The following is a 27201-nucleotide window of genomic DNA, read 5'->3' as shown; positions in this document are numbered from 1 at the left end:
AATACTAGGTATATAATGTATCTACTATAACTAACATAAAACTAGTTCTATGCATAACTGATATTGTAACTAATACAATAACGCTAGGATAATAACAATACTAGAATGCTGTTAAACACACTCAAGATCTCTTATGCTCTTCCTCCATTGCACCTATGATACCTTGCAATTTATATTTAGTGGTACAATTATTTAATAATTCCTTTCCTGGAGTATACACTCCACATGAACAAAGGCTTTGTCTGTTTTACCTCAACTGTGTCCCCAGTGCCTGGTGTGGAACCTGGTATAGAACAGACACAGCAGTACTGAATAAACAAATATATGATTAATGAGATTAATGCAAGATTGTTGCTTAGCCTGGTGCTAAAAATAAGTGCGATAATAAAAAGGGGTGAGGCCATCGGTCATTCAGTTTAAAAAGTTAGCTAAGGACCGGGGATTTAGCTGAGTAGTTTCGATGCCTGCTGTGCAAGCACAAGGACCCGAGTTCGATCCCTGGTACCAAAAAAAAAAAAAAAAAAAATGTTAGCTACACGAGTGCTCCAAGGAAACCTGGATCCCGAGTGTTCCCATGCGTGTGCAGGTGCGTGCATGACAACACCGCACTGTGCATTTTTGTGCTCTTGTGCATCCCTATATCTTTGTGTCTGGGTAAAAAAGTGCCTAAGACTAAGACATATGCAGAATCACCCAGGAAGGCAGTTTCTAAGTTATTACTTTTTATTTTGAAAGATTTGTCAAACTCTTCCCACCATGGAGAGAGAGCTTGCATGATTAATAAGAAGCAGCTTTTTCATGAAATGCTTGGAGGTGAACGAGTTCTCAGCCTGTGAGATCCGACCATCCCATTGACTTTGAAGTTTCTCTTGATTAACAGAAGACGAAATGGGGAAAGAAAAGGTGGAATATGCTAGAACATTTATGACAGCCTTCTAAATACAAAAAAAACCACAAAAAAACAACAACAAGAACAACCAGTTCACCAACTCCACTTTTTCTGCTTTATACGACTTTCTATGTCTCGCTCTGGATTTTGCCTTTCCTGCCTGAAACAGCCTCCAGCCCCTGGAGCCCCTGAGAAGAAGCCTGAAATCTCCACAAGAAGTTAGGAGGGAAGAAACCTGTAGCACGCGTTCCTCTACCCGGCAGAGAACCACTGGCTGCGGCACCCCGAAGTCTGAACAAACCGCCTGGTGTGCAAAGAAACTGCTCGGCAGAGCGAGGGCGGAAATGGCGGGAAGCGGGGTGCGTGCGTCTTCAGAATGAACCCCAGACCGTCTCTCAGCCACAGCCCGGGCAAACGGGACTCACTCTCCCTGGCTCTGCAGGGATCTCTCCACCACCAGTCCTCTACCCCACAAACACTCTGGCCAATATCTTCTGTTATTTCCCTCTGCTCACCTGTGGCCCCTGGGGAGACCCCAGGCAGCCCAAACCCTGAAATAAAATGAACTCGAAGTCTGATTCGGTGAATGTTAGCAGAATAACAGAGAAAGTCTGAGGATGTAATGTGTGTGCAGCAGACTGGAGCAGGTGATTTTTCACCACAGCCGGTAGACACTGGGAAGTGTTGCAGAAGGCGAGAGAAAGGCAACAGGACTGTTAACACGTGAGCCAAAGGCCTCCGGAGTCAAATTACAAATTAGATGTCAGGACTTGGTTACGATTTCCACGTTTAGCACCGTTAATGTCTTCACTTAGATCTATGTTAGCACCTTATCCCCAGGCAGAACGACAAACCATCCAAACATTTTAAACTTGGGGGGGAACAGGAGGGAACAGGTCAAAGAGAGAGGATCCGGTTCTGTGGAAGGAGGCTGGATTTAGATCACGAGATCCTTGTCGATATCCTCTGCAAAGCAAGGAAAGAGAGGATGGAATTTAAAATGAGGTGCTGTGTCTGAGCGGTGCGCTTCCCAAGGAGTCGCCAGCTCCCTCCCATCCACAGGAGCAGGGCCCAGGGGACCACCCAGGTGGCCTCAACCTCTGCTTGTCCCTCTCTGACATTTGGCCAAGTCACACTTCCTGTTTCCTCTCCACGGCCGCCAGTTCCCAGAATCGTGCTTGGCACAGAATGAGGGCTGATGGCTGAGGCAGGAAAGGAAAGGGTCCTCCAGAGGGACAGAAAAGGATCCAGGAGACACCGACAGATCAAGGCTGAGACACCCAGACGGGGCCCAGAGGGGACGGACACACAGACGGCCAGAGTGCCCACCACCCACGGCCACTGCGGTCAGAGCTGCGGTCAGACACTCACGCTCCTTGATGCCGAAGCAGCCGGCCCACTCCTCCAGGGCGATGTACTTGTCATTGTCCAGGTCACAGGTCTCAAAAAAGCGGGTGGTGCAGTGCTCCATGGGGATGAGGGGTGCGCGCAGTGGGGCCAGCTCGGTGTGGGACAGGTACCTGTGGGCAGGGCCAGGCGGGAGTGAGCATGCGTGAGAAAAGCAGCCCTGTACACACACGCACACACACACACACACACACACACACACACACACACACACACACAGAGGAGCAGGGCCGGTGAGTCCCGCCTATGGCGTGGAGGGCAAGGTGTTGAGATCCTGGATCTGTCCCCTCCCTGCCACGGACCTAGGGCACTCTTCCCCGGCAACCCAGCGACTCTGGAGAGCACTGTGGCTCCAGCTTTCTTTCTAAATTCCAGACCTCCCAAGCCCACCCAAATCATGGAAGGCACCGCACCATGTTTGAACTGGAAGGAACACTCCCCTTCGCTATCCTGGTGGGGAAACAGAGGTCCAGGAAGGGGCAGGGACACAAATAAGGCCAGCTACAGCTCTAAGACAGGAGGAGGAGGAGGAGGCTCCCGGGCCATGCTGGAGCACATTCTCAGATGTGCAGTCCCCGCAGGAAGCCTCCCTCCAGGCTCCCGTGTCCCTGTGGGATCCAGGTGCTCAGCCTGAGTTCCAGATGTTGCCGCCACACTTTCTACTGCGGGACCTGAGCTTGCAGGCTGCCCCACCTGCGCCCAGCACCCTGGAGTCTGCGTCTTCCTAACCTGCCGTCAGCTGATGTATAAGAGCCCCAGCACTTGCAGACCGAAGGGGGCATTTTCAGCTCTGCTGACTTCCGGCCCTGGCATGAGAGAGTCTCAGTGTTTCCTCCACCCCATCTGCCTCCTTTCTCTGGATGCCTGTTCCTTCTGCCCCAGGCAAACTGTGGGCTCAGGGCTGGGTGTGGAGACTTCAAGAGGCCCTCTGGCTGCATCCAGGGAGCCTACGGCCTTGACCCCCAACCCTCTGCTCCAGGGCCAAGCCTGGGTGGACCCTGCGGTCCTGAGGTCCCGGGGTCCTACCCGTCAATGGGGTGCTGGTCCAGCTGCCCGAACTGCCAGTGCACGGGGAAGATGTACATGTTGTAGTTCTTCTCAAAGTCTCGCACCAGCAACTCCACAGGGTGGTCTCCGGCCTCCAAGCGCTTCTCGTTCTCGTGGATCTTCTTCACCTGTGGGGGCAGAGATGCTGGTGACCTGGGTCCGGGGGAGACTGACCAGGCCAGCCAGGCCCCCCCACCTCTGAAAAGCTGCGTGAAGCTCACGATGAGGGGTGGCATTTCATTCCCAAAAGTGGAGGCCCAGGATGGTCTCCGAGAGTGCCCTCTAGAGCTCCCCACATTGAAATCGCCCGGGAATGTATTAAAGGCAGCTTCCCTGATTCACTAAGACGCCAGTGAGGCTGAGGAATCTGCCTTTCACCAGCACTGCAGGGTGCTCGACGTGCCCATTACAGTGTGAGACCCCAGAGTCAGAAGGAGAAAGGAATAGGATTGTTTGTTTCCATGTCTATCACTGGGCTAAACAAAGGGAGCAGGTCCTCTTCCTACAGGACTTCTCGGATGTCACAGCTGCTAGGGGCCTCCAGGGCCGGGAGGAGCAGTGTGTGGAAGGGGGCAAGGGGCACCGGCTCCAGGCGCCCCGGGGTGGGGTTGGATCTCCCGCCAGGCTGGCACGGGGGCCTGGCTGGAAAGGATCTGCTTACTTTCAGCTTCTGCTTCTCGGTCAGAAGGCTGTTGTCCTCCTCCCTCTCATACAGGGTCACCAGCACGTTCTTGAGCCAGTCCCGCATGCGCAGGGGGAATTCGGTCAGCTCAGAGTCCAGGCAGGGGGGGATGTCTAGGGTCCAGAACACAGTGTAGATCAGGCCGGGCTTCGCTCTCCCTGCCCCAGCCATGTCATCACCCACCCGCTCCGAGCCATCTCTGCACAGGAGGTGAGCGAAGGGGGGTGGGGGGGACCGGACAGGGGACCAGACATGGCTTCAGGGCAGGAAGATGCAAATCCACGGCTGCCTCTTCCAAGGCCTTGAGCTCATCTGCTGCGGATGCGGCCCACCCCAGCGGCCTGCGCCTTTCAGGGTGAAGGCTCTGCTGGTGACCCTTGCAGAGCCTGACCCCACACTGGTGAGGCCCAAATGCTGGGAGGCAACTGAAGCCAAGGGGCTGAAGAATAACACCCATCCTGGGCCCCGCTTGGCAGCTGCAGTCGGAAAAAGGGGAATGGTGAATTCTTAACCACCAGAACTTTCTTAGAGACGAGGACTCCGTCCTGGCCCCTGGAACCTAGAGTCCCGGAATGTCGGCCTGGAGGATTCATTCAAGTCCGCTCGCTTATTGCGCTTATTAGAGGTCAGGGTGCCGGGATGGGACTTGCTCCAGGGCACGGAGGCAGAGCTTCACCAAGCATCCGGGGTAACAAGCCTGCCTGGGGGGCGTCAGGGGATGTGGTCCCCTCCCCTGTGGACCTATAGACCCTGTGGGTCAGGACCACCGTCGGTGGGGCAGGAGTTGGAGTGGGCCATGTGCCTGAGAGGCCAGCAGAAGCCACTTGGTAAAGGCTCCTTGGAGCATGCCTGCCTCTGCCCCAGGACTCCCGTCCATATTCCTCCTCCAGCAAGCATGTCTCCACTCTGCCCTTCCCGCGTCACACCTGGGCCCCGTGAGGAGAATAAGACGAAATCCAACTAGGACCTTGCTTCCTGCCCCCACCTTTCTGCACCTGCACACCTGGGGCAGTGAGTGGCTCTCCGCACCCCCACTTGATGTCCAAATGGCCCAGAGATACAACGGGGGTTGTCTTGGAGCGGGAGCACGTGGGGTCTCGGTGTCGTGAATGACAGGGAGGATGGTGCCTGGGCCAGCTGAACTGCAGCTGGCACCACGGACCACGAGCCACACCACACCCCGGTGTCCTGTCCCCCCGGGCACTGGCTCCCAGGTTTCTGGGAGAATGTGGCTGTCATACAACCTAAGGAGGTGGACAGGACTGGGATGGAGAAAAAGGCCCAAGGAGATGGCAGTAGTGAATGACAGCCTAAGAGAAACTGACGGGCACATTCCTGTTTTAAAGCATTCAAATTCAAATATTTTAAAATACTGGGCAGGCCTAGGTTGAACTGCACGTGCAGTCTTGAAGCAGGGAAGACTTGGGAACTTGGAAATTAGAAAAGAGCGTCCATCCGCATCGTCAGAAAAGCAGTGCGATCGTCGTGGGAGCCAGTGGGAGGCTCCAGAAATCCTCTGGGATCTGGTGCTCCCACAATTACTTAATCCTTTCTTGTGTCCTGAACTCAGAGTTGAGGAGAACCTACTCACAGATAATCATCTCCCTTTATAAACCGGATCCCGGAGCCTCAGAGAGGGGATGACATTTGCCCAAGACCACCCAGCACCAGGAGGCTGGAGAGACCAGAGGCTGGACTCACATTTGCAAGGCCCGATGTAGTCCAGGTGGAGTTTGTGGCCCTTCTTGGTGCCCTCCAGGTTGCACTTGGTGGCAAAGAAGTGGCAGGAAGAGTCGAAGGTCTTGTTGTCATTGCTGCATACCTGTGGCCAAGCAGAGGGCACCCCTCCTTGATTCCCAGAGCCTCCTGCCGGTGCGCCCATCCTTGCCCACTTCAGAGATGGGGACACTGAAGGCCAAGCCAGGACTGAGACTTCCCCACAGTCCCACGGTGAGTTTGTGGTGCAGCCAGGACGGGGCTGCAGGCCAGTGTCCTGCCCATGCTCAGAGCCACGGATGTTCTCAGAACAAGGGCGCAACCGAGCCAAGGGGAGACGTGGGGAGACACGTGAAGGACGAGTTAAAGGTGGGGACAGGGAAAAGACAAGGGGAACAAAGAAGAGAGCACAGCAGGCCTGGGCCATCACCCTTGGGAAGGCCAGCGTGTATGGCTAGCCCTCGGCTCGTGTCTGGGGACCTGGCTAGGCAGCAAGGCCCTGCCCAGTGACTGGGCCGTTCCCTGCTGAGCACGGAGGCTCACTGTGCCCAGACTTTGGGGACAGTGACATGCTTTGTGCTGACCACCTGCTCTCCTCTGAGAGGCTGGGGTCTTGGCACCTGCAGGGCCAAGGGTACCTCCATGAGCCGTGCCCAGTGAAAACTCCAGAGGCTGAGTCTCGTGTGGGCTTTTCAGGGCAGAAGCATCACTCACGTGTGGCATGTTTGTAGCTGGGGTAAGAGTGAGGTCTGTGTGACCTCCCCCTCAAGGGAAGGAGAGAGCAGGCGGAGATTCCTCCGTATCACCAGTGCCTCTGCCTCTTATGATCTGGCTATGTATCCTTACGAGATATGTATAGAACTTAGCTCTGAGTACAGCTGCATGCTGAGTCCTTGGAGTCTCAGCGGATACTTATTTAGTAATGTTCACATATTGCTGCAGAGGGAAAATTGCTGGGCTTTGGTGACCAGGATACAGAGGTGGGAGTTAGAGAAGGGAAGAGTTAACAATAAATGATGCTAAAGTTTGGAACCCAGGAGCTATATTATCTTGTAGAGAGATTGAGGAAGAAGCTGAATGGGAGGTTGTGGGAACAAGGCTGGTACTAGGTTTGCTGCCCTGACTGAACTGCTACTTGTACAATGGTTGACATGAGTGGGTATTCAAAAAATATTTACTTCAATTGGATGGATGGATGGATGGATGGATGGATGCATGGATGGATGGATGCATGGATGGATGGACGGATGGATGCATTCATAGATGGATGGATGGATGGATAGATGGATGGATGGATGCATGGATGTATGGATGGATGGATGGGTGAATGGATGGATGCACAAATGGATGGGTGAATGGATGGATGGATCCATGGATGGACAGATGAATGGATGGATGGATAGAATAGACAGATTTGAGAGATAATTTGAACACAAGTAGCACTTACTGGTACTTATTTAGTAGCAGGCATTAACAAATTCCCTCAACAACCCTAGTAGTTAAGGACTATTTTTATTCCCTCTTTAGATATGAGAAAATTGAGATGTGAAAAGTCTCAGGAACTTAGCTAGGATCTTACAGCTAACAAGTGATGGAGGTGAGGCTTGATGTGAACCTTCGATCTGATCCAGGACCCACAGTTTTGAACGTGATACCCTGCTAAGGTACAGAGCATGGAGTCTCAGATGAGAATGTATTCAGTCTGGCATAGAGCTTGAAATTCTAGAGTCCCAAGAGTCCGAGTCCAGCATAGAGCTTGGAACCTGACAGTGCCGATTACATTCTCGCTGGTGGCTGGGGAGACGCAGAGGCAGGCAGCGCCTCATCTGCCTCAGCTCACTTTTCTGCTGTGGCTGGGTCTAGCAAGGGGAATGCTGAGCCTGGAGTTGCCCTGAAGAGCCACCAAACCCAGTTATCTGGGCAGACATGCTATATTCCTACGGCCCCAGTCCCTCAGCCCAGGGATGGCTAACCTTTAAAGACTGAGTGTCCAAACTGCAACCCCAAACCCACTTATTTATCACAAAGTGCCAACACTGCAATTAAACCTGAACACTAAGGTTTTGGTTTAGCAAAAACAGCTCCTACACTTGGCTCGCATGTTGACAGAGGGCTCTGTGTACCCGCTGTGGTACACATGCCACAGGTTTCCCACCATGCCACAGCCCTTACCTTCTCAAACTCGCCGGCAGGGGCAGGGCAGGTGGTGGGGTCCTGGCACACACACATGGGGGTGTTGTTCTCGTCTAGCTCGCACACCTTGCCATGCTTGCAGTGGTGGTTCTGGCAGGGGTCTGTTGGGACACAGGGCACCGGGTTAGCACACCCAAGCTAGCTCATCCGCCCAAGCTGGTCCAGGCAGCTTTGTGCAGATAGCCCTTGGCTGGAGCCCCACTCTGGGGTCTGGGCATCCTCCCTGCGCCCCCACTGAGCCTAGCAATCAGCTTTTAAGGGAGCAGTAGGCTCAGTCTAGGATTAGAGTTCAATGGAAGGTCAGGACCAGGCACTTCTGCAGAGCTAGAAGCTCAATGTGGGACCCAGAAACACCAGATGCCATCCATATGGACACCCCAGTGACTGAGTTCTCAGCTCTCAGGTGAGTCATTCAGTGAGGCATTTCTGGATTCTAGACCACTTTATAGAATGGCTTAGAAAGTTGGCCATTGTCATAGCTCCAGGGAGCTGCGAGTCCAACAAAACAGACTTAAGTGTCCCCAAAGGAAAAGGAAGAGGAGCCTGGGGCCCACACTGGACAATAGATCCCAGCTGTGCCTGGTAAACACCGGATGGGGTGGGCATGGAGTGGGGAGGGAATGTGACTCTCCTCCAACAAAACACTCTTGTGCCAAGCTCAGTGCAGACGCCCCTGAGTGATCCCCTCGGGACCGGGCTTGACCTAGCCGTTTTCTCCTTATGCTCAACTCTGGATACTGTAATTGTCCTTTATGGGGCACCCACTCTGCAGGCCCCAAGTGCCTTTCTCCTGTAGCCCTCCCCAGACCCCTGGGGCAAGCATCTGCCATCCCCACCCTTCTCATGTTAGAGATGGGGAGACCTTCGCTCAGAGGAGCTGCACAAGTTGCCCCAGAGAAGCCGGGGTGCAGACCTTGGTCGGTTTGCTTGCAGAGCCCATGCTCTCCACCCCTGGGGTACAGCCGCCTCCACCCGACTGTTCAAGCCTAAGCCCCAGCTCATTTCTCTCGCTGTGGCACCACCTCCGAGGGCGGCATTGTGAGTTATGTCAGGTTTGATTTCCTCACAGCCTTACTTCCTCGGGCTGAGTCTAGGGCAGATATGTGCTTGAGCATGGAAGCTCCTGACCTCTGTTCCCAGAGATGCTTCTACAGGGGACTGTGCCAGAGGCCGTGGTAGAGCTCCGTGACCAGCTGTGACCAGTGACCCGGTGGGAATGTGAAACCCAACTACGGGAGTGGGGCCAGGAGCAGCGGGGGAGAAGGACACATCGAGCCAGGGAGCTTCCTTTCCGGCCACTCAGCACGGATGCCCTGGCTATATATAAATAGATCTCTCCAGACTCCAGGGACTGCATGTCCGGGAGCATTCCCAGCCTCCCAGTCAGAGCAGCCTCCCCCAGCCACTGAGCAGCCCACCCTGCACTTCCATGGGCAGGGACCTCACAGAGGCCTTGTCAGGCCCAGGCCCACGCCCAGGCAGCCAAGGGTGGACGAGAGCAGCTGAGTCACAGGGAAGTCACAGGGAAGGACCTACTTTCAGCCACCACCTCCTCGACGGTTTCCTCAGCACCGTCTTCAAATTCTCCGACTTCCACCTGGACAGGGTTGGCACCCACGGGTACCTGAAAGAGAAGAAAAACAATGAGTCCAGGGCCCCCGTCCCCACCCCAGGCCTGCAGAGGGGACCATGAGAGAGGGGCTCTCCCTGAAAGTTCAGGGACCCTAAGGAACAGTGGGGGACAAGATGGAAACTCGGGCAAGGCCCAGGTCACAGCGTAAAAGCCACGGTCAGGAATTTAGATTTCCTCTTGGGGCTGGGGATTTAGCTCACTGGTTCCGCTGCCTGCCTCACAAGTGCAAGGTCCTGAGTTCAATCCCCGGTACCAAAAAAAGAAAAGAAAAAACAAACAAACCGTAGATTTCCTCTTACATTTATTGTTACTATATTAATTTTTTAATTAATTTATTAAGTTAACTTAGTATTAATCTTATATTGTTTAATAGTGCCTTGAAATCCCGTTGAGATGCCTTGGAGCCCACCAAAGGTCTCAGGGCAAGAAGGGATGCCAAAGCCAGGCATGGTGGTACACGCCTGTACTTCCAGCACTCTGAGAAGCTGAGACAGGAGGACTGCAGGTTTCAGCCCAGTCTGGGGAACTTACGAGATCTTGTCCCAAAATAAGAAAACATTTGAAAAGTGCTGGGGATGTAGCTCAGTGCAAAAGGCCTGCCTGGGCTCCATCTCTACGACTGCAAAGAGAAAAGAGAAGGAAAGAAAAGAAAAGAAAAGAAAAAGATTCCAAAGCCTCTGCCCGTGCTGAGCAACCTAAGCAGCTCCCGTTCATCTGTTCTATATAAGGGGAAACTGGGGTGATCTTGAAAGAAAAAATGAAAAATAAAGTGTTTGAAAGTGACGGCTCCCGAGTGTAGGGTTCCCTGGAAGGTCTGAACACATCCAGCAGTGTGTGGGCTGTGGGGGACTCAGGATTTACAGGAGCGCCGCGTCCGTGGGTGCACACGAGCAAGGTAAATGCCCCAGGCCAGCATGGAGACCCACAGGAGCTGTACGGTCACCCAGGGAAGGGACGGGAAGAGAGGGGCTGGGGCTGGGGCTCCTCCTTCCACATCACCGACCTCCTCCACCTCGGCCACGGTTTCCTCTACCACCTCCGTCTCATCAGGTAGGGCTTCCTGCTGCTGCTGGGAAGAGAAAGCGGGGTGCAGGGAGGTCAGCTTCACCTCTGAAATGACCCGGAGGCTGCCACACAAGCTGGGGGACCGCAGAGAGCAGCGGGGTGGAAATCCCAAGGTGGTGCCCCAGGGGCCGCCATGCTGGGGACTGGGTCCAGGAGAAGCCATGGAACCTGGAGCAGCTCCCTTGTGTGTATTTGACATGTATTCTGTATTTTATATATTTCATACAGGCATGGTCTCTCAAGATATGAAAACCTTTGGCACAGATTCATTCAGATAACATCTCAGAGCCTGTCCGTTAGCTGTCGCTTCCCAGACACCTGGAGGTGCCCTTTTCTGGTTCTCTCTAAGGTCTTTGGAGTTATAATCTATGCCTGTACCTACAGCCTATCTAAGGTTTAGCTTGCAAAGCATGCCTGCTGCTTTGAACACCAGTAAAATCTGAAAAAGCACTGCTTCACATCAACTCCCTGGTAGTACAGATAGGAAAACTGACAGCCAAAGGGGATGAACTGTGGATTTTAATAGATATCGGGTCCTCCCCATGGCGTGATACTATTATTCTTCCTATTAGCCAGTTCCTTCTGCCATTTCAACTTAAGAGTAGGAAGAGGTGAGATAGCAGACAACTTTGAGGTCCCTAATTGGTTGGGGCTGCTTCTAAAATTAATGCCAACCTTGCCAAGTGTGTTGTCAAAATCTACCAGGCTTTGGAAGACAGCCTGGGTCTGCCACCCACCTCCCAGTGCAGAGAGGAGGGAATCCCAGGTGGAAAGAAACCACTGGGGCTGCCTGCCTCGTCCTGACTCCTCCTCTCCTGGGGGCGGCTTCTGGATTGGCTTTGGTTAGCCATCCTGTCCCGCTGAGCGCAACCCCGGGAGTGACTGCCCATCAGGACTGTCCCTGTCCATCAGGGGGGTCTGTCCCATTCCCCCTTGGCCAAGCAGCAGGTCCAGGACCTACACTCGGCCAGTCTGGCTCTCTTTAACTATGTTTTTAAATCTTCTTGGCACATTCTCTCAAGATATGAAAACTGCTGGAGCTGACTCATTTGGACGGCCCCATTTCAGAGCCTGCCCAGTAGCGCAGTCAGACTGGAGTCTGTTGCTTGTCACTGATTCTGAGTCTAACCCCTCCGCTCTGTGGGGCTTGATTCTCTGCTAATGCCTTTCCCACCCCCATCCCCACATCCCTGACCGCTTGCTTGATTTCCTCGTAAGACAAAGAGGCCACTTCCTAGTCCATTACTGGAAGGTCTGACTGCTACGAAGTTCCTTTTCCAATCTTCTCTGGAACCCCTACGCAGGGGACCTTACTCCAATTTTTCTCCTGATCTTACTGGCTTAAGAAAAAGGATTCATGTTTTTAAAAAATGGTAACTAATTTGAGATGGGGAAGTTCCTGTCCCCTCTCTGCACCCAGGGTCGGCAGGTTCAGGAGCTGTAGAGCCGGCAACAGAAGGAGAGACCTTGCGAGGAGATGGATCTTCAGGTACTTACGGGGGCCGCCAAGGCCCGTCCGGCCAGGCAAAGGAGGAAGAAGATCCAGGCCCTCATGGTGCTGGCAGCCCTGCAGGGAGGAGAGACCGAGACAGTGAGGAGCTTCCTGCGGAGTTCCTTCCCGAGCGACTGAGGCTTACAAGGTGATTTTAGAGGACACTTGTTCAGTCACGGGGAAAGACAGGAGAGGCAGGTGGTTCCACTCAGTCCTGACTACAAGGAGAAAGTCTCGGCTCAGGGTTAGGTGGTGTGTAACAGCTCGGCTGCTCATCCGTCCTCCTTTCTTTCTTTTTTTTTTGGGTACCTGGGATTGAACTCAGGTCCTTGAGCTTTTGAGACAGGCGGCGGAACCACTGAGCTAAATCCCCGTCCCTCGTCTTCCTTTCTAACAGAGAGCAGTCCTTCGCCACAGGAAACGGGATCCAGCTGCAACTGAATAAACCGTTTTGTTTTCTTTGTGTTCATTTTTACAGTTTCCTTCTATTCATGACAAGGCACGGAGTTTTCCATTTTTGGTAACAATATAAAAGCCTTTTATATATAGATATATATAGATATATATATATATTTATTTATTTGTGTGTGTGTGTTTTATGTTTTATTTGGTAGTGGGGATCGAACCTAGGACATTCACACTGAGCTACCTCCCCAGCTCCATCCTCCTTTTGTAAAAATTTGAGACAGGATTTCATTAAATAGCTAAATTGCCAAGACTGGGCTCAAACTTGTAATCCTCCTGCCCTACCTCCCTGAGTCAGGCATGCACCACCAATCCTGGGCTAACTCTTCTTTCCAAATACATTTCTTTAGGTTTCTAAAAAGTGATTCAAAAAACAAAATAGAATAAAAAGTGATGCAGTGAAAGTAATAGACTAATTAATCAAATTTGGGCAATGCTTAATTAAGAGCCCTTCAATGCCTCGTATTCAAAGATTATTTTTCCCTACTCTCTAAACCCTCCTCCTCCTCCTCCTCCTCCTCCTCTTCCTCCCCTTCCCTTCTCCCCACTCCCTCTGCAGTGAGAGAAGTAAATCAGTCAACAACCTCGGCAATTTGAGACAATGAGATCCACACTTAAACAATGTCTTGGGCTGTGACTGTGGAAACTTGAGGGTGGCCACTTCTCTCTCCATTCTACCCAGAAGGGACAGCACTTCTTCGGGTCCTCCAGGGAAACTACCCAAATACTTCCACATGTTGCAGAGAGGATAGTAGCTGAGATCTAGAAAGATTCCCCTTGCCTGCCCTGGTCACTGCTAAGACCTCGGTCTCTAGATGGCAAGCTCTAGACTCTAAGACTCATGACTATACAGAATCTCGGATCAGATCTCCTCTGATGATTCAATGCCAAAATGCCATCTCCCCCCCCCCCCAATGCCATCCCCACTAGAGGAGCTGAGGTGGGTGGGCACATTTTACTTCTTATGCTGACTAAATGGACTTCCATTTCCAAATAGCTTTAGAAGCTCTTCCTTACAGAGATCCAAACAGGCCTCTCAAACTTCTGGTCCTGTCTCTCTTCAGCCACAGAGAGCAAGCCTGCTCCTTCTGCCTCCACTTTTCGTCAAGGACAGTAGGCGCAATGTCTTTTCTCTTTTATCACCCGAAACTTCCATATCAGGTTCATCATCCCTTGTTCCTTCCAAGACTTCTCAACTGGCCAAGCACAGTGACATCAAGGAAAAAATCACTGGGCTGAGAATTTGATGCCAGGGGTTCTTGTTCCCCTCATTACAGTCCTGGGGACCAATACTGTACATTTGTTTCCCCTCTGTCGACTGACAGGTGTCAGACTAAGTGACGTGACAGGTGCTGACTGGGTCCTCAAAATGCTCTCCCAACATCATAGGCAAGGCTGGGTGTAGCATAGCAGTAGAGGGCATGCTTAGCATGCACAGGACCCTAGGTTCAATCCCCAGCACCAAAAGACGAAACAAAAGTCACACAACATGCCGATCTTGGCACATGGCCCCACCTTGGGTGTCCCCCACCTTCCCTTGGATTGGGGCAGCAGGAGCAGGCTGCAATATCAGCCCTTTATTGGGCTAGCAGAGACACAAGTCCTCAGCCCCCACTTCATGGAGTGTGAATGAACTAAAACCAACAGGAATTTAAAGGAATTGACGTGGGAGCTTGGTCCTGCTCCAAGATGGCCCCGACTCCCACAGGGGTCCAGGCGGTTTCTGGAATGTTCTTCTCCTCACACAGTTGTTCACTTGTCTCCCTCCAGGCTCAAGTGGAAACAATCTCCCTCTTGCTTCTCCGTTTGGAAGACACACGCTAAACAGCTCCTCCCCGTGGCTTTGGACCAATGGAACCTAAGAGGAGCCATCAATGAAGGACTTGTCTGACGCTCTTTGAAGGATCTGAGTGAAACTGGCAGGTAGTGGGAAAAAGTCCCCTGTCAGGGACACGGTGACAGGGATGTCACATCAGTGCAGGAAGAGCCCAGGCAGAATTGGAAGTGGAATAAGCCTCAGGTTAAGGAGCTGAAAAGACCAACGCTCCCCAGGTCTGCATCCCTCATCGGAGCGGAAGGAGCCTCTCTGGCCCGTGGCCCGGAAAGGTTGAGTCGCTGTCCTCTGGCTGTCCCGCCCCCGTCCTCTGAGCTCTGACGCCCATCTCTGGTTCTCAGGTGCAGGGGTTCACAGTTGCTAAAGCCTGTGACAGCACAGGTAGGGGTCCAGGAGGGTCCCAGCCCCACCTTCCTGTGAGGTGTGTGAGGGGGAGGCCAGGTAGTGCCCAGGCCTCTCCATCTCGACAGCCTCCCCTCCAGGCACTGGGCCCAGCAGGGCTCATGCTCGGACAGCGGGTGCGGGAGGGACTGTTAAGAGCAGAACGCAGTGTCTTAGAGGAGAAGCTGCTTTCCGTAGTTTAGTTTCCGCCCAGTGCCGCGTCACAATTCGGAGCCCTTCTCCTCAGACGCTAGGCAGAGAGGGAAGGGAAGTCACCGGCTCTCCTGGATATTCCCAGCTATATTCCTGCACACCCACCAGATCCCTCTCCAATGTTCTCTAAAACACCACTGGCCGAAGCAGCTGGGGACCAACCAACCTGCAAAGTGGGGTGCAGCAGTCACCACCGGCAATTCAGATCCCTGGGCCAAAAGCCAACATCCCGACCAGCCAGGTGTGGTCTCCTGCACACCTAACCTAGACCTAGCGTGTCGAGGGACCATACCAAACCCCTCCATACAAACCACGGTTAAGTGCAAACTCCCTCCCCCGGTCTCGCATTGTATGGCAATGCATACATAGATTTATTCTTTCCAGAGTGGCTTCCTAATGCAGCACCCCACTGAGGTCCGACAGTACACATGAGAAGGCTGAGCCCAGAGAGAGGACTGACTGACAACCAACACCCCCGTGCAGAGTGGCGGGCTTGGGTGAGGAGCTGGGAGGCCGCCCTCCGTTGCTGGCATGTTCCCCACCTTCCAGCGCTGGTGCCCTTGGCGTTCACTCCCTCCCAGGTGGTCACCCGAGCCCAGTTGGCCTGAGCTGTTCCACAGCACTGGAGGAAAATGGCCTGGTGGGGGCGGTGTTTCCTTTGGCTTGGTGGCCACTAAATGCAGACACCGCGCCCCATCGGCCTCCTGTTCCGTACATCGAGTGCCTTCCTTTCGCCTTTATTTGCTCTGGAGACTGCTGAAAACCCGTCCTTGGCTGCCAGCAGGGCCCAGGACGGAGGTCACTTCTCACCCTTTGGAAAGACTCTGGGGATGGAAAAGTACAGCCAGCCCCTTGGAACATAAAGGGCCTCCTTTGGGCTCTCCCTGGACACTGAAAAGTCACTGAAGGTCAGAATGGGGGACTCTCAGAATCACAGAATTTGAGCCTATGCGACTCAGAATCATAGACTCTCAGAAGTGAAGCCTAGAATCTGAGTTACAATCGTTAAATCTCATTGGAGTGGAGTCTTTGGAGTAATGCAATCCAAAGGAATTCTTCATATTCTATATCCACCTTGTCCAATATGGCAGCCACTGGCTACCTGTGACTAAGGAACACTTGAAATGTTCCCAGAAGAATGGAATTTTTAACTATTTCATGTTAATTCATTTAAATCCAAACAGCCACAAATGGCCAGAATGGCTACCAGAGTAGACAAGTGGTTATAAAGACAGTACAGCACAAAAGCATAAAAGGAAGCTCACAGGCTCAGGAGCCGGAATGCACAGGTTCAAATCCTGTCCCTGCCACCCTGTGTGACCTTCAGAAATCCACTTTGCCTCTGTGAGGCTCAAACAGTTCCTCCATCCGTCAAACGTAAAGAACAACATGCCCACCTTGAAAGGCTCATGAGTGATCTGCAGGAGAGACTACAAGTGAAGAGGTAAGCAATACTGTTGGAAGAGCATCTTAGAACCCAAATATCCCAGAGTCCCCATCCCTTTTAAGAATCCAGGGCGAAACTCCCAGGTTTTTGTCTGCAGGCCAAGGGGAAGGGGTGATGGCTAGAATAAAGAAGGTATTGGCCCTGCTGGCTTGGGGGAGGCCAGCCCGGCCTCCCTAGAATGAACGCCAGGCCCAAGCTGGCTTCTCAGGGAGGTGCTGACGCAAGTCTGGCGTCTCCGTCCCACTGCTTGCCTTGGAAACAAGGTTCCAAAACTCACACACTGCTGGTAAACAAGCCTGGAGGGAGGAAAACAAGCCTGCAGAAGCTATGTGCCAGGCCCAGCAGGAGCCAGGAGTGCAGGAGGAGCCAGAACGAGCAGAGGGGTGATGGGCAGGGCTGTCACAGAGCTCAGATCCAGCCAGTGAGGCCCGGTGACAACAGTGCCACGCCTGCTACTGCTCCAGATCAGAGACAGACGTGAGGTGGGAGTCAGGGCTCCTGAGCCCACGTCCTGGGAGCCAGTCAGCCCTGCCCCCAGACACTGAACCCCTGCTCGCTGGACCTCAGCTCCCCTGGCTGCCTGTGCAACGGGGAGGCCGTTTCACCCTTCAGTTACGTATGGCAGAGGCTCCTCTCTCTGAATGATGTCTTCTACAGACGCCCAGTATTTCAGACAGCTGAAATTGCCTGCATTTGTTTAAACTTGGAAATGTAACTACTCAATAAATAAGCTTGAAATTTAAAAAGCAAAAGTAGGTAAAGCAAGGCATGTTGGCGCACGCCTGTTATCCCAGCACTGGCGGGGCTGAGGCAGGGGGATCGCTTCGAGTTCGAGGCCAGCCTGGGCTACATAGTGAGTACAAGGCCAGCCTGAAACACATACCAAGACCCTGTGTCAAAACAAGCAAACAAACACAAAACAAAAGTAGTTAGCACAGGACTAGAGTTAGGGGCTGGGGCTTCTACATACTTGGAACCTGGGGCAGCTTGGAACATCTCTAGGTTCTTCTAGACACAGCTGGAAACTCTTGGGCATGGTAGTCCTTAAGGTCCCTTTCAACTCACTGTGTCGCCCTAGCTGGCCTCGACCTTCCTACCTCAGCCTTCTATGTGCTGAATTATCTCTGATTTCCTGAGTTAGCTCAGGCAGAAGCGTTGTAAAGAATCGCCTCTTCCAACTTCTACCTTGACTCCCCAGTTTCACTTCTAATTTCTTGTTGGGAGGAAACAAGGGAAGGGAAACTGCATAGATGTGAACACCTAGGATTGGAGAGGTCCTGGGGGCAACTCAGGGGCAGCTCCAGAGTTTGAGGCTGGAATCAGCAGCTGAGATGCCATAAATTCTCCCGGGATGCCACGTGTCACTGTGGCTAACTGGATGGTGCTAGGGCTATGGACGTTCTCCTTGTCGCCCTCTAGGGGCCACTGGCGCGTCAGGGTGACCACCGGTGGAATAAGAAATAACAGGCTGTGGCCTGGGAGAACCCCTAAGAGATCCAGGCAGCAGACACGTGGCACCTACGCCTCCTCTTCCCCCTTCTGTGCACGTGGCAGACACGACCTTCACCCCCAAAGTCTGGAGTGGCATAAGAATCCCCAACACAGTTCTGCCAATGTCTGTTATTTTAGAGACAATGAGCTGGAGGCTCAGAGAGGGACAATAACTCGATCCAGGTCGTACAGCAAGCTGGTGTCTGATGTTCAGAAATCTCTAGGTGTTTGTCTTGCTTGTTTCTGTCACCTGATAGCCTAGATCCCAATGCCATGGCTGGCACACAGTGGCCCCAATGGATTCCTAAGAGGGGTTAATACCAGTCCCTGAAAAGACCCACTTCTGGAGAGAGTCGTTGTTGCTGTCCATATCCTTCCTGCCCATATCAAGGTCTAAGGGTTGACTGGTGAGGGCAGAGCTGATTGCCCGGAAGACGCCCCCCCCCCCCAACAAGAGGTGGCTTTTCCAAATAATCCTGCCAAGTCCCTACTTGCTGGCCCTGGCCCTACGCAGTTCGGGTGTCCCTGGCTTCACACTTGAGGCTGGGAGGGAGGCGAAGACCCAGGTTCTGAGGGCTAAGAAGAGGTAGCTTCACGAATCCCCCAGGCTGGCAGGAAGCTCAGGGCCAGCCTTCCCTTCTCTCTCATGCAGGCAGAGGTTGGGGAGGGAGTCAATGGCCAGCAAATGAGCCACTTATCAGGCACATTTGCTGGGCCTGGGGGCCTAATGACATTGCAGTGGGGCTGGGACAGAGCCCTGCAGATCGGAGAGGAAGTGCTGCCAGTCACTCAATAGCCACAGTTAATACCCACAGGACACAGGATGTGTGCCTCACAGAGGACGGAGTGTGAGCCATGCTCCAAACCCAGCTGGGAGGGGGACATCTGGACGGCCCCAAGGCCGCAGGTACAGCTCGGTCACCAGCTGCTTGGGTGACTTCAAGGGAGTCATTTTCCCTTCCTGACAAACCAGCCTTTGGGGTTTAGGGTCACAGGCCTGCCGGGCTGGAAGAGTGTGTGGAGACCATGCTTAGATCTCCCATTTAACAGATGGGGAAACAGCGGAGAAAAGGGGACTGTCTTGCCCAAGGACACACACTTCTGTTTATACCTGTAGCCAGAGTTCTTTCTACAAGATATGAGAGGGAAATACACAAGGAGTTCCCCAAATCAAAATGAATTTGAGCCAGGCATGGTGGTGCACACCTGTAATCCCAGTACATGGGAGGCTGAGGCAGGAGGATCACCTTGAGTTCAGGGCCAGCCTGGGCTACATAATGAGTTCAAGGCCAGCCTGAACTATATAGTGAGACCCTATCTGGAAAACAAAACAAACAGGGCTGGGGATTTAGCTCAATGGCACTGTGCCTGCCTGGCAAGCGCAAGGTCCCATGTTTGATCCCTGGTACCGAAAAAGCAAAGAACTCAAATGATATAATGTTTAAAAAACATGCTTGTCAGTGCTTTTAAAAAAGGAAAGTTTTTTACGACACACACACACACACACACACACACACACAGCCCCAACGTTGCAGGTGGCAGAGGGGAAAAACCAGGATGATTTCACCGGCTCTTTGGATGCTGGGAATCGGTTAATTCTGAGACCCATCACGTGGAAGGAAGCAATGGGTTTGCAGGGTGGTTGGCTGCATACCACCCCACCTCTCCCTTGCCTGTCTGGAGGGGACCGCTGCGGCTGCTCTTTAGCAAACTCGGAACTGGAGCTCAGAAACAAGCCTGCTTAGCTCTGGGTTAGATGCACTTCCTAGCCGGGAGAACAAAAGCTGATGGCGTCAGACTCCCGCTTTGGGGAGTTTGCCCCAGCCCTGGGCTTCCCGGGGCCCCTACGGCTCAGGAAGACAGGACCTAGAATTTGCCGCTGTCCTTGGGCTTGGAGGTGGGGTGGGGCTCGGTTGGATTGAACCTGAGATTCCCTCCCAGTTCTCAGCGGCCCCTCCCAAGCAGCAGGCAGAGACCCTGAAAAAGGTTACCGTGGCAACCCGCATTCTTCCGAGCGCCAGTCACAGCAGAGAGGAGTCAGTGGTGGGAGGGACTTGGAGGCAGTTTCAAAAGTTGATCCCTTCTCCAGACACCCCCTTCACCCCTCCTCCCCCTGCGCTGGCTCGGTCGATGCGGCAGCTGATGGCTGCTGGTTAACTCTCTTTCCCCAGCCCCTCCCATTGTAGAACTGTTTCCTTCCCCACTGCCACCCCAGCAGGCCCTCCGGCCACCCTCGGGGAGAGCCGTCCCTCTGGAAATATCTTAAGCCTGAAAGTGGTGGCACACCTCGCTCTGTCTCCCTGGCCCTGGCCCTGGCCCTGTCTCTCTCTCTTCACGGCTTACAATTTTCAGGAACCTCCAGACTCCATTCAAAGGCTGTTTGTGGACTGAGTCAAGAGACCTTCCTTGAAACACTGTCTGTCAGACGACACCAGGTCCCCCAGAGAAGAATCCTCTTCCTTTACAAGTGGAGGAGGCACATCCCGGGGTGTCGCTCACCTAGGGTCACTCCTACAACAGCCTGTCCCCTGCTTGAGGTCTGCTCCCCACCCTAGCACCAGCCTCCGAGGGTTCAGGAATTTAACCCGAGAATTCCTGGGGAAAGTGTCTCCTCTGTTGCAAACACGGTCCTGCCCTGGAGAACATGCGTGCCTCTCGGTTCCCTCTTTCTCATTTTGGGGACTCATCTCAGCACCCCCTCTCCCTAAGTGCCTGTCCTTCAGGACACAGAGGTGCAGTCAACACCTCGGAGGAGCCAGGGAGGGTGGAGAAGGCCGGGGAGAGGCTGTGTGAAGACGACCAACACCCGAGAACACCCCACGGCTGGACCTGCTCCTGCGTGGAGTTTGCACATCTCAAAACGGGTGTGGAAGGGCTCCCGAGGGTGCTCCAAAGGGCTCTGTCTTGCCTCCCCCGCCCCGCGGTTCGCTCCGGTGCAGACACGGTGACCGCCCCGGGGAGCCGGGTGGGGGCGTGCCACGGTGCGAAGAAGCAGGACGGCATGAGGAAAACGGGGCCGAGCATCAGCGAGAGAAAAGCCTCCCCTCTGCCTTTCAGAGAGCATCAGCTGTGCAGACTCTTAGAAAACAGAGCCCCTGACTCAAGTCCAGAAGGTTCGTTCCCGGGACAGGACAGCTTGCCGGCCAGGGGCCAGTCCCTGCTGCAGCGGTGACAGAATCCGGTTCCCCGGAAAGGAGGAGGCTGCCACATTCCCAAAGAGGGCAAAGACAGGCCGCCTGTGAACCTAGAGAGGGAAGGGCGGGGGAGAGACTCCCCCTGAGGGATCGAGATGTGCACCCGCAGGGCTGCCCTCCCTCCCGGGGACTCGGGCTGAGGCCGTCGGGCAGGCAGTGGCTGAGCGGACCTACCTCGGAGGCAGGCGGCGGCAGAGCGGTCCGGGCAGTCTGGCGGTCCGAAGGAATGTGGAGGGGTTTAGAGACAGGCGACAGGAAGCACGCAGAGCTCTGGGCTGGGTCTGTCCGCCCCTCCAGCTGCAGCCCCTCCTCCTCCTCCTCTATCTCCTCCTTCCCGGGCCGGCCTGCCCCTTCTCCCCAGAGCCAGAGCTATCTCTGTCCTTCACTTCTTTCTTCCTCTCCTTGCGGTGGGCTGTCCTGCCCAGACACCCAAGGCCGCCTGCCTGGTCTGCTCTGGGGCTGCTGTCTAAACAACTCACCGAGTGCCAGGGCTGGAAGGGTCGCAGGAATCTTCGAGAACAGCCCTGTCCTCGTCCAGGGGGCCTACGCCCTGGAGTGGGCACGGGCCGCCCCCAGGACCCCAGCAGTTCCTCTTTGCAGAGTCCTCGCTAGCACTGAGCAATGCTGAGCAGGCCAGAGCGGTGAGGGGGTTGCATGTGGGACAGAGGCAAGGCCAGAACTTTGCACAGACAAAACAGGCCGCCACAGTGACATCGTGTTGGTGATTTGGGGCTTGGTCTAAACACTCCGCTCTAACTCCAGTTAGGCAAGAAGGGATCAAACTTCCAGATGAGGCAATTGATAGTCAGCAGTAACAAAGGAGTAACAAAGCCCAGGGTTTACTGGGGATGCTAATCTTCATAGCTATTTGATTTAGGTTTTGTTATGAGGCCACGTTAACGTTCCTGGAGGGTAAGTAGCTTGCCTAAAATTCCCTCGGCAAAGGTGATATTACTATATCAGCCGATTCTACATTTGAATTAGGTTCATTCTTTTTTTTGAGACAAGGTCTCCCTATATAGTCAGGCCAATCTTGAACTCACTATGTGGCCCAAGCTGGTCCCAAACTTGAGATTCTCCTTCCTGAGCGACCCAAGTGCTGGGATTACACGGGTGTGCTATCATGCCCAGCCTGGCTTATTCTTATGGGACATAAGGTCTTGGATGAATAGTTACTGCATGCCTATCCCTTCAGGAGGCACAAGAATTAATGCCTGGTTCTTGTCCTCAAGGAGCTTTGGATCTTGCTGAAAGGACCTGCCTTAGGCATACAACCACATGCATGAGAGAGCTGCGGGCTGGAAACCTTCTCCCAGGGGTTCAGATTGGTGGAGGCATCTTAGAAGAGGTGGACCTCAACCGGGCATGGCGGAGCATGCCTGTAATCAGCACTCGGGAGACTGAGGCAGGAAGAGCGCCACAAATCCTCAGCTGTATAGTAAGTTCAGGGCCAGTCTGAACTACATAACAAGACCCTGTCTCAAAAAATCAAAAAAATTTTTAAAAAGAGGTGGACCTTGGGGATAGATTGGATTTGAATGACATGGCAGGAGAGAGGGCAGAGAGCATTCCATGGTAAACTTCTGCACGCTGGGCTCTGTCTTTCTTGCATCCTCTCTCCTACCACTCCACTCCAGCCTCACCAGCTTCTTTTCAATTCCTCAGCTGCTCCAGGGCTTCCCCGCCCCAGGGCTTTTCGCTTGCTCTTACCTTTGCCAGAGACACTTTACCTTCCCAATGGCCTGTGCTTGACCCTTTGCTGTCCTTCAGGGCTCTGTATCACCTCCTCAGAAAGACGCCCTTCACCACCCAACTGGAGCAACCCCCTGCCTCTCTCGCTGGCAGGGCTTGTCCTCTTCGCTAGCTCATCTCCTCCCCATACTCGGCACGATCAGAAACCAGTTGTCTCCCCACCTGACAGCAGTTCCACACCTTCTCGCGGCCCTGTCCCAAGTGTGTGGAACAGTGTCCTACAGTGTCCTGTTGACTGTGGCTCCATTTTTTTTTCCCAATAAATGAATGGGCTTCAGACTACTCATCTGATGAAAGAGGCATTTTCTTTTCCTAGCATTCCAGCCTAGAATAAAGCCCAGCACTGGACTTCAAGAGACCCTCAGACCTACCCAGTTGAAGATAAATGGCTGGGGTCCGTGTGCTCTTCTGCTGAGAAGGCTCACGGCTTCCTTCAGGTTCTCAAGAGGGCCAGTGAGGAACCCAAGAAGGAAGCCCCGCTCCAGAAGCGCCCCAGGTCCCCTTCTGGGTCTTGGACCAGAGCTCTCAGCTGCCGGTCAGGGAGCTGCTGGGCTCCCCAGGACCTAGTTTGCCACTTGGACAGCTGTACATTTTTACAGGATTTGTTGCTATAGTTCTCAGGCCCTGTGGGGACTAAAATCAACCGAAGCTCTGTGCTGTTCTTCACAAACTAACCTGATGTGGTTCTCAGGAGGATGGACCAAGGGAGAACTCTCAGCCCTGGGTGAGGGTTCCCGGGTGGCCTTTGGTTCAGGAATTGGAAGCCAGCTGGGGCTGGACTGAAGCTCTGGGGCAGAGAGCCCTCTGGGGGCTGTTCCCAGGCCCCTGAGGGGTCACCCTGAGCCAGAATTCCTCAGAGAAGGAAAACTCAGTAGCTTTTGTGTCCAAAACAAGAGTACGGGGAAGCAGGATCCTCTGGAGTAGGAATGCCTTGGCCGTGGACTGGGGAGCAGAGCACAAGGCTGGTCCTTCTTCCACCACCAGGCCGTGCAGGCAGGGAGGGAGGCAGAACAGCCCTGGGGTCATGGACCTAGTGCTGCCCCCACCCTGGACTTTGACCCCATCCCTAGCCCTGTCTGAGTCTCCAAGAGTAAAGCAGACGGGACAATTGCACAGTCACAGCAAGGGCCAGCGTTTAGTACACACGGGCTTTATACCAAGCACGGAGCTGAGCTCTGTGCACAGATTCCCTGATAACCCTTAGGAAGCAGAAATTACTCTTTCCCCTATTTTATACATGTGGCAAATGAAGTTCAGAACAATAATTTCCCCAAGCCTGTGGCAAATCAGGGATTCAAACCCCACAACTCCCCACGATGAGCTGATCATCATATGCTGTAAACATGTTCTAATAAAAATTTTTTCTTGAAATCCAGTTTTAAGCAGGGCATGGTACTTGTAAATCTGAAGAGTGACGCACGATTGCAAGTCCAAGGCCAGCCTGGGCAACTTAATGAGACCCTGCCTGTCTCAGAAATGAGAATAATACACAGGGCTGGGGATGTAGCTCAGTGTAGAGCATCTGCCTAGCATGTGGGAGGCTCTGGGTTCAACACCCAGCCTTGAAAAAAAAACCCAAAAAAGTCCAGGTATAAGAATCACCAGAAGGGCCGGAGATTTAGCTCAGTGGTTTCCCTGCCTGCTGCGCAAGCACAAGGACCGGAGTTCAATCCCTGGTACCACAAAAAAAAAGAATCACCAGAGCTTGGGTGCTTGATCAACACATCTTGTCTTCTCTTAAATTCTCCTCTAGCTCTCCATTTGTGGACTTCAGACCATGCAACTTCCTTCCCCTCCAACAACTTACATGTACCTTATTTGATCAAGAGCTTGCTTATTGTACATAGAATGTTTTATGCTGCTCTCAACCCTGCTCACACTGACTTCAGGGCATCGTTTGGGTTTGTCTATGCTCAGGGTCGCTTTAGTGGCTGCTGTTGCTGTTGATTTGTTTGCTTTCAGATGGAGGTGGTACTATCATATAAAATCTTCTTTTAGTTCCTTCTCTGGCCTTGCTTTCCTGGATTCTTTGCTTGCATAATTATCCTTACAATAAAAGCAGCCTCGGGCCAGGGATTTAGCTCAGTGGTTTTGCTGCCTGCTGTGCAAGCGCAAGGACCCGAGTTGGATCCCCAGTACCAAAACAAAAAAACCCAGCCTCTTAAAGTCATCAGAATAAATCCTCCTACCCCTGTATCATTTGATGTCTGATCCTACTAGTTAACAAAAATCAATAAATCCAAGCCACAGCAGATCCTAGTGAACCGCATCGTGTCAAATCCTGGGCAGAGGCAATGCTGTTAACACCTACAACTACTAGGGGCTTGAAGGGCTCCCTTCTCCGGCTTGCTGAACTCTGGTAGAGTGCAGAGGATGAGAGGTCACCTTCAGTCAGCCCTGCACCTCCACACAGCCCCTTGGCAGCCTCTCCTTAGTCAGCGTGTTGCGGATCCAACACTGGACAGCTTTTCATCTCACAAAACGAGGGGTCAGTGCCTTGGGGTTCTCCCTGCCTGCCCAACGGCCCCTCTGGCCATTCTCGCTGTCTCTTCTGCTTACCCTTGCCTTCCCTTCCTAGCACCCTACCACAGGCTTAAGACACAGGGGTGCTCTAAGGGGCCCTGGCTTGGAAAGCTGAAATGGGCAGGAGGACATCTGGGCTCCCATGCCTCCCCGAGCACCAGCTACCTCACTGGTCCATTCAGCCGGCCCATACTGCACCTTGCACCAGACCCAGCCAGCATGAAGAGCAAAGACTCTATCTTCCTGCTTTTTATATTCCAGTGGTAGAAGCAGACAAAAACTAGCTCTTCCCCCAGTGTCTCTAGCTCAGGGACAGGGAGTTCGCCTACCATGTATGAGGCCCTGGATTCCATCCTCAGCACTGCAAAAAAAAAAACCTTCAGGATGGAGCTTCCCCCATTCCTCCTGTTCTTCCTCTTCCCCTTTAGCCATTCCAATACTCCCTTGTCCATCTGCCATCTCAGTGAATCCAGAGCAGTCCTGTGATGAGGTCAGGTAGGGGTTAGAACCTAGAGTGCAGATATGGGAAACTGAGGCCTCAATCACTTGGCAGAACTGGGGCTCGAAGCCAGGTCTCCTGAGCTTCTGAGCTTCTCTCTGGCTCTGAGCTGCATCCTCAAGCCCCTGAGAACTATCTGTCTTTCCTCTCGGTGACTCCGGACCACCCGAGGAAGCAGCTCTGGGAGCTGGCCTGGGGCTGCGGGGACAACCAGGGTTCCTGTGTAGGGACAGCAGGACTTGGATGAGAACAGAAAGCCTGGACTCTGGTCGAAGAGCAAGGAGGCTCTGTGGATTTGCTTCAGCAGGGAGGAAAGCAGCCCCAAGGCCAAGCACAGGAAGCAGGTGGGATCTCGGTAGTTCTGCTTTCTGGGCTGAAACTCCTGAGCTGCCCTTTCTGATAAAAATCAAAAAAGCAAAACTCAACCGATTTCACACATGAGAACTGATAGATTTGAGAAGGACCAGGTCCCATTGGAGCAGTTATGACAAAACCAAGAAAAGAGACTATAAAACCCAACTTTATGAGCAGATGCTGGGAAAATGCCTCTGCCATAAACCCGTTTGATCTTCACCACAACACTTAGGTAGCACACTGGCTTCCTAGTACTGTTCTGATAAATTACCACAAACACCTCGGTGGCTTAAAAACAAGACATGGTCATTGTCTTACAGTTCTTAACAGTTTTCAACTGTCTTACAGTTTAAAGTCAGAAGCCTTAAAATCAAGGTGTCAGAGGGCCGTATCCCTCCTGGAAGCTGGAGGGAAATTTTTGTTTTTTGGTTTTTTGTTTGTTATAGGTTTTGTTTTTGTTTGGGGGAGGGTTGGTACTGGGGATTGAATAGGGCCTTGCACTGAGCTACATCCCCAGCCCTTTTTATTTATTGTTTGTTTTGTTTTGTTTGAGACAGGGTCTCATTGTGTAGTTCAGGCTGGTTTTGGACTCACTATATAGTCCAAGCTGGCCTTCTGTCTCTGCCTCCCGCCGGGCCTTTTTTATTTTTTATTTTGGGACAGGTTCTTACTAAGTTGCCCACACTGGGCCCAAATGTGTTATTCTCCTGTCTCAGCCTCCCAGGGTGCTAGGATTACAGGCCTGTGCCACTGTGCCTGGCGTACCTTTTGGGTTTTTTTGTTTTGTTTTTCCCTTGCTCTTTCCAGCTTCTCGAGACCACCTGCCTTCCATGGCTTGGGGCCTCTTATCCATCTTCTAAACTCAGTACCCCAAGCCCTGTTTCTGCTTCCACTCGCTCTACCCCCATCTTGTAAGGACTTTTT

General features: G+C 53.0%; 1 protein-coding gene across 8 annotated transcripts in view; it reads right to left on the bottom strand.

Annotated features, from left to right (window-relative positions):
• Window positions 1–701: 701 nt before the first annotated feature.
• Window positions 702–27201, bottom strand: part of Sparc (secreted protein acidic and cysteine rich) — a 54028-nt gene continuing 27528 nt past the window's right edge. For 2 of the 8 annotated variants that reach the window (XM_087194926.1, XM_087194925.1), the window contains 9 exons: window positions 12130–12199; window positions 10571–10636; window positions 9471–9558; window positions 7914–8035; window positions 5727–5847; window positions 4005–4138; window positions 3323–3471; window positions 2261–2409; window positions 702–1855 (listed from right to left, as the gene is read on the bottom strand). In XM_087194926.1, the coding sequence (XP_087051052.1) occupies window positions 1827–1855; window positions 2261–2409; window positions 3323–3471; window positions 4005–4138; window positions 5727–5847; window positions 7914–8035; window positions 9471–9558; window positions 10571–10636; window positions 12130–12199 (928 nt within the window). In that variant the 3' untranslated portion in view covers window positions 702–1826. Of the gene's footprint in view, window positions 1856–2260; window positions 2410–3322; window positions 3472–4004; window positions 4139–5726; window positions 5848–7913; window positions 8036–9470; window positions 9559–10570; window positions 10637–12129; window positions 12200–12433; window positions 21380–21628; window positions 21761–27201 lie in introns of those variants that run through there. The other 6 variants (XM_087194928.1, XM_087194923.1, XM_087194924.1 and 3 more) reach the window with 6 other exon arrangements.

This window comes from Heterocephalus glaber, unplaced genomic scaffold (assembly GCF_053883595.1).
Source record: "Heterocephalus glaber isolate CG9 unplaced genomic scaffold, H.glaber_assembly_v1.0 deba00001606, whole genome shotgun sequence".
In the NCBI taxonomy this organism is placed as follows: Eukaryota; Metazoa; Chordata; class Mammalia; order Rodentia; family Bathyergidae; genus Heterocephalus; species Heterocephalus glaber.
Note: the sequence above shows the minus strand (reverse complement) of the source record. Positions and strands in the feature narration are given on the sequence as shown.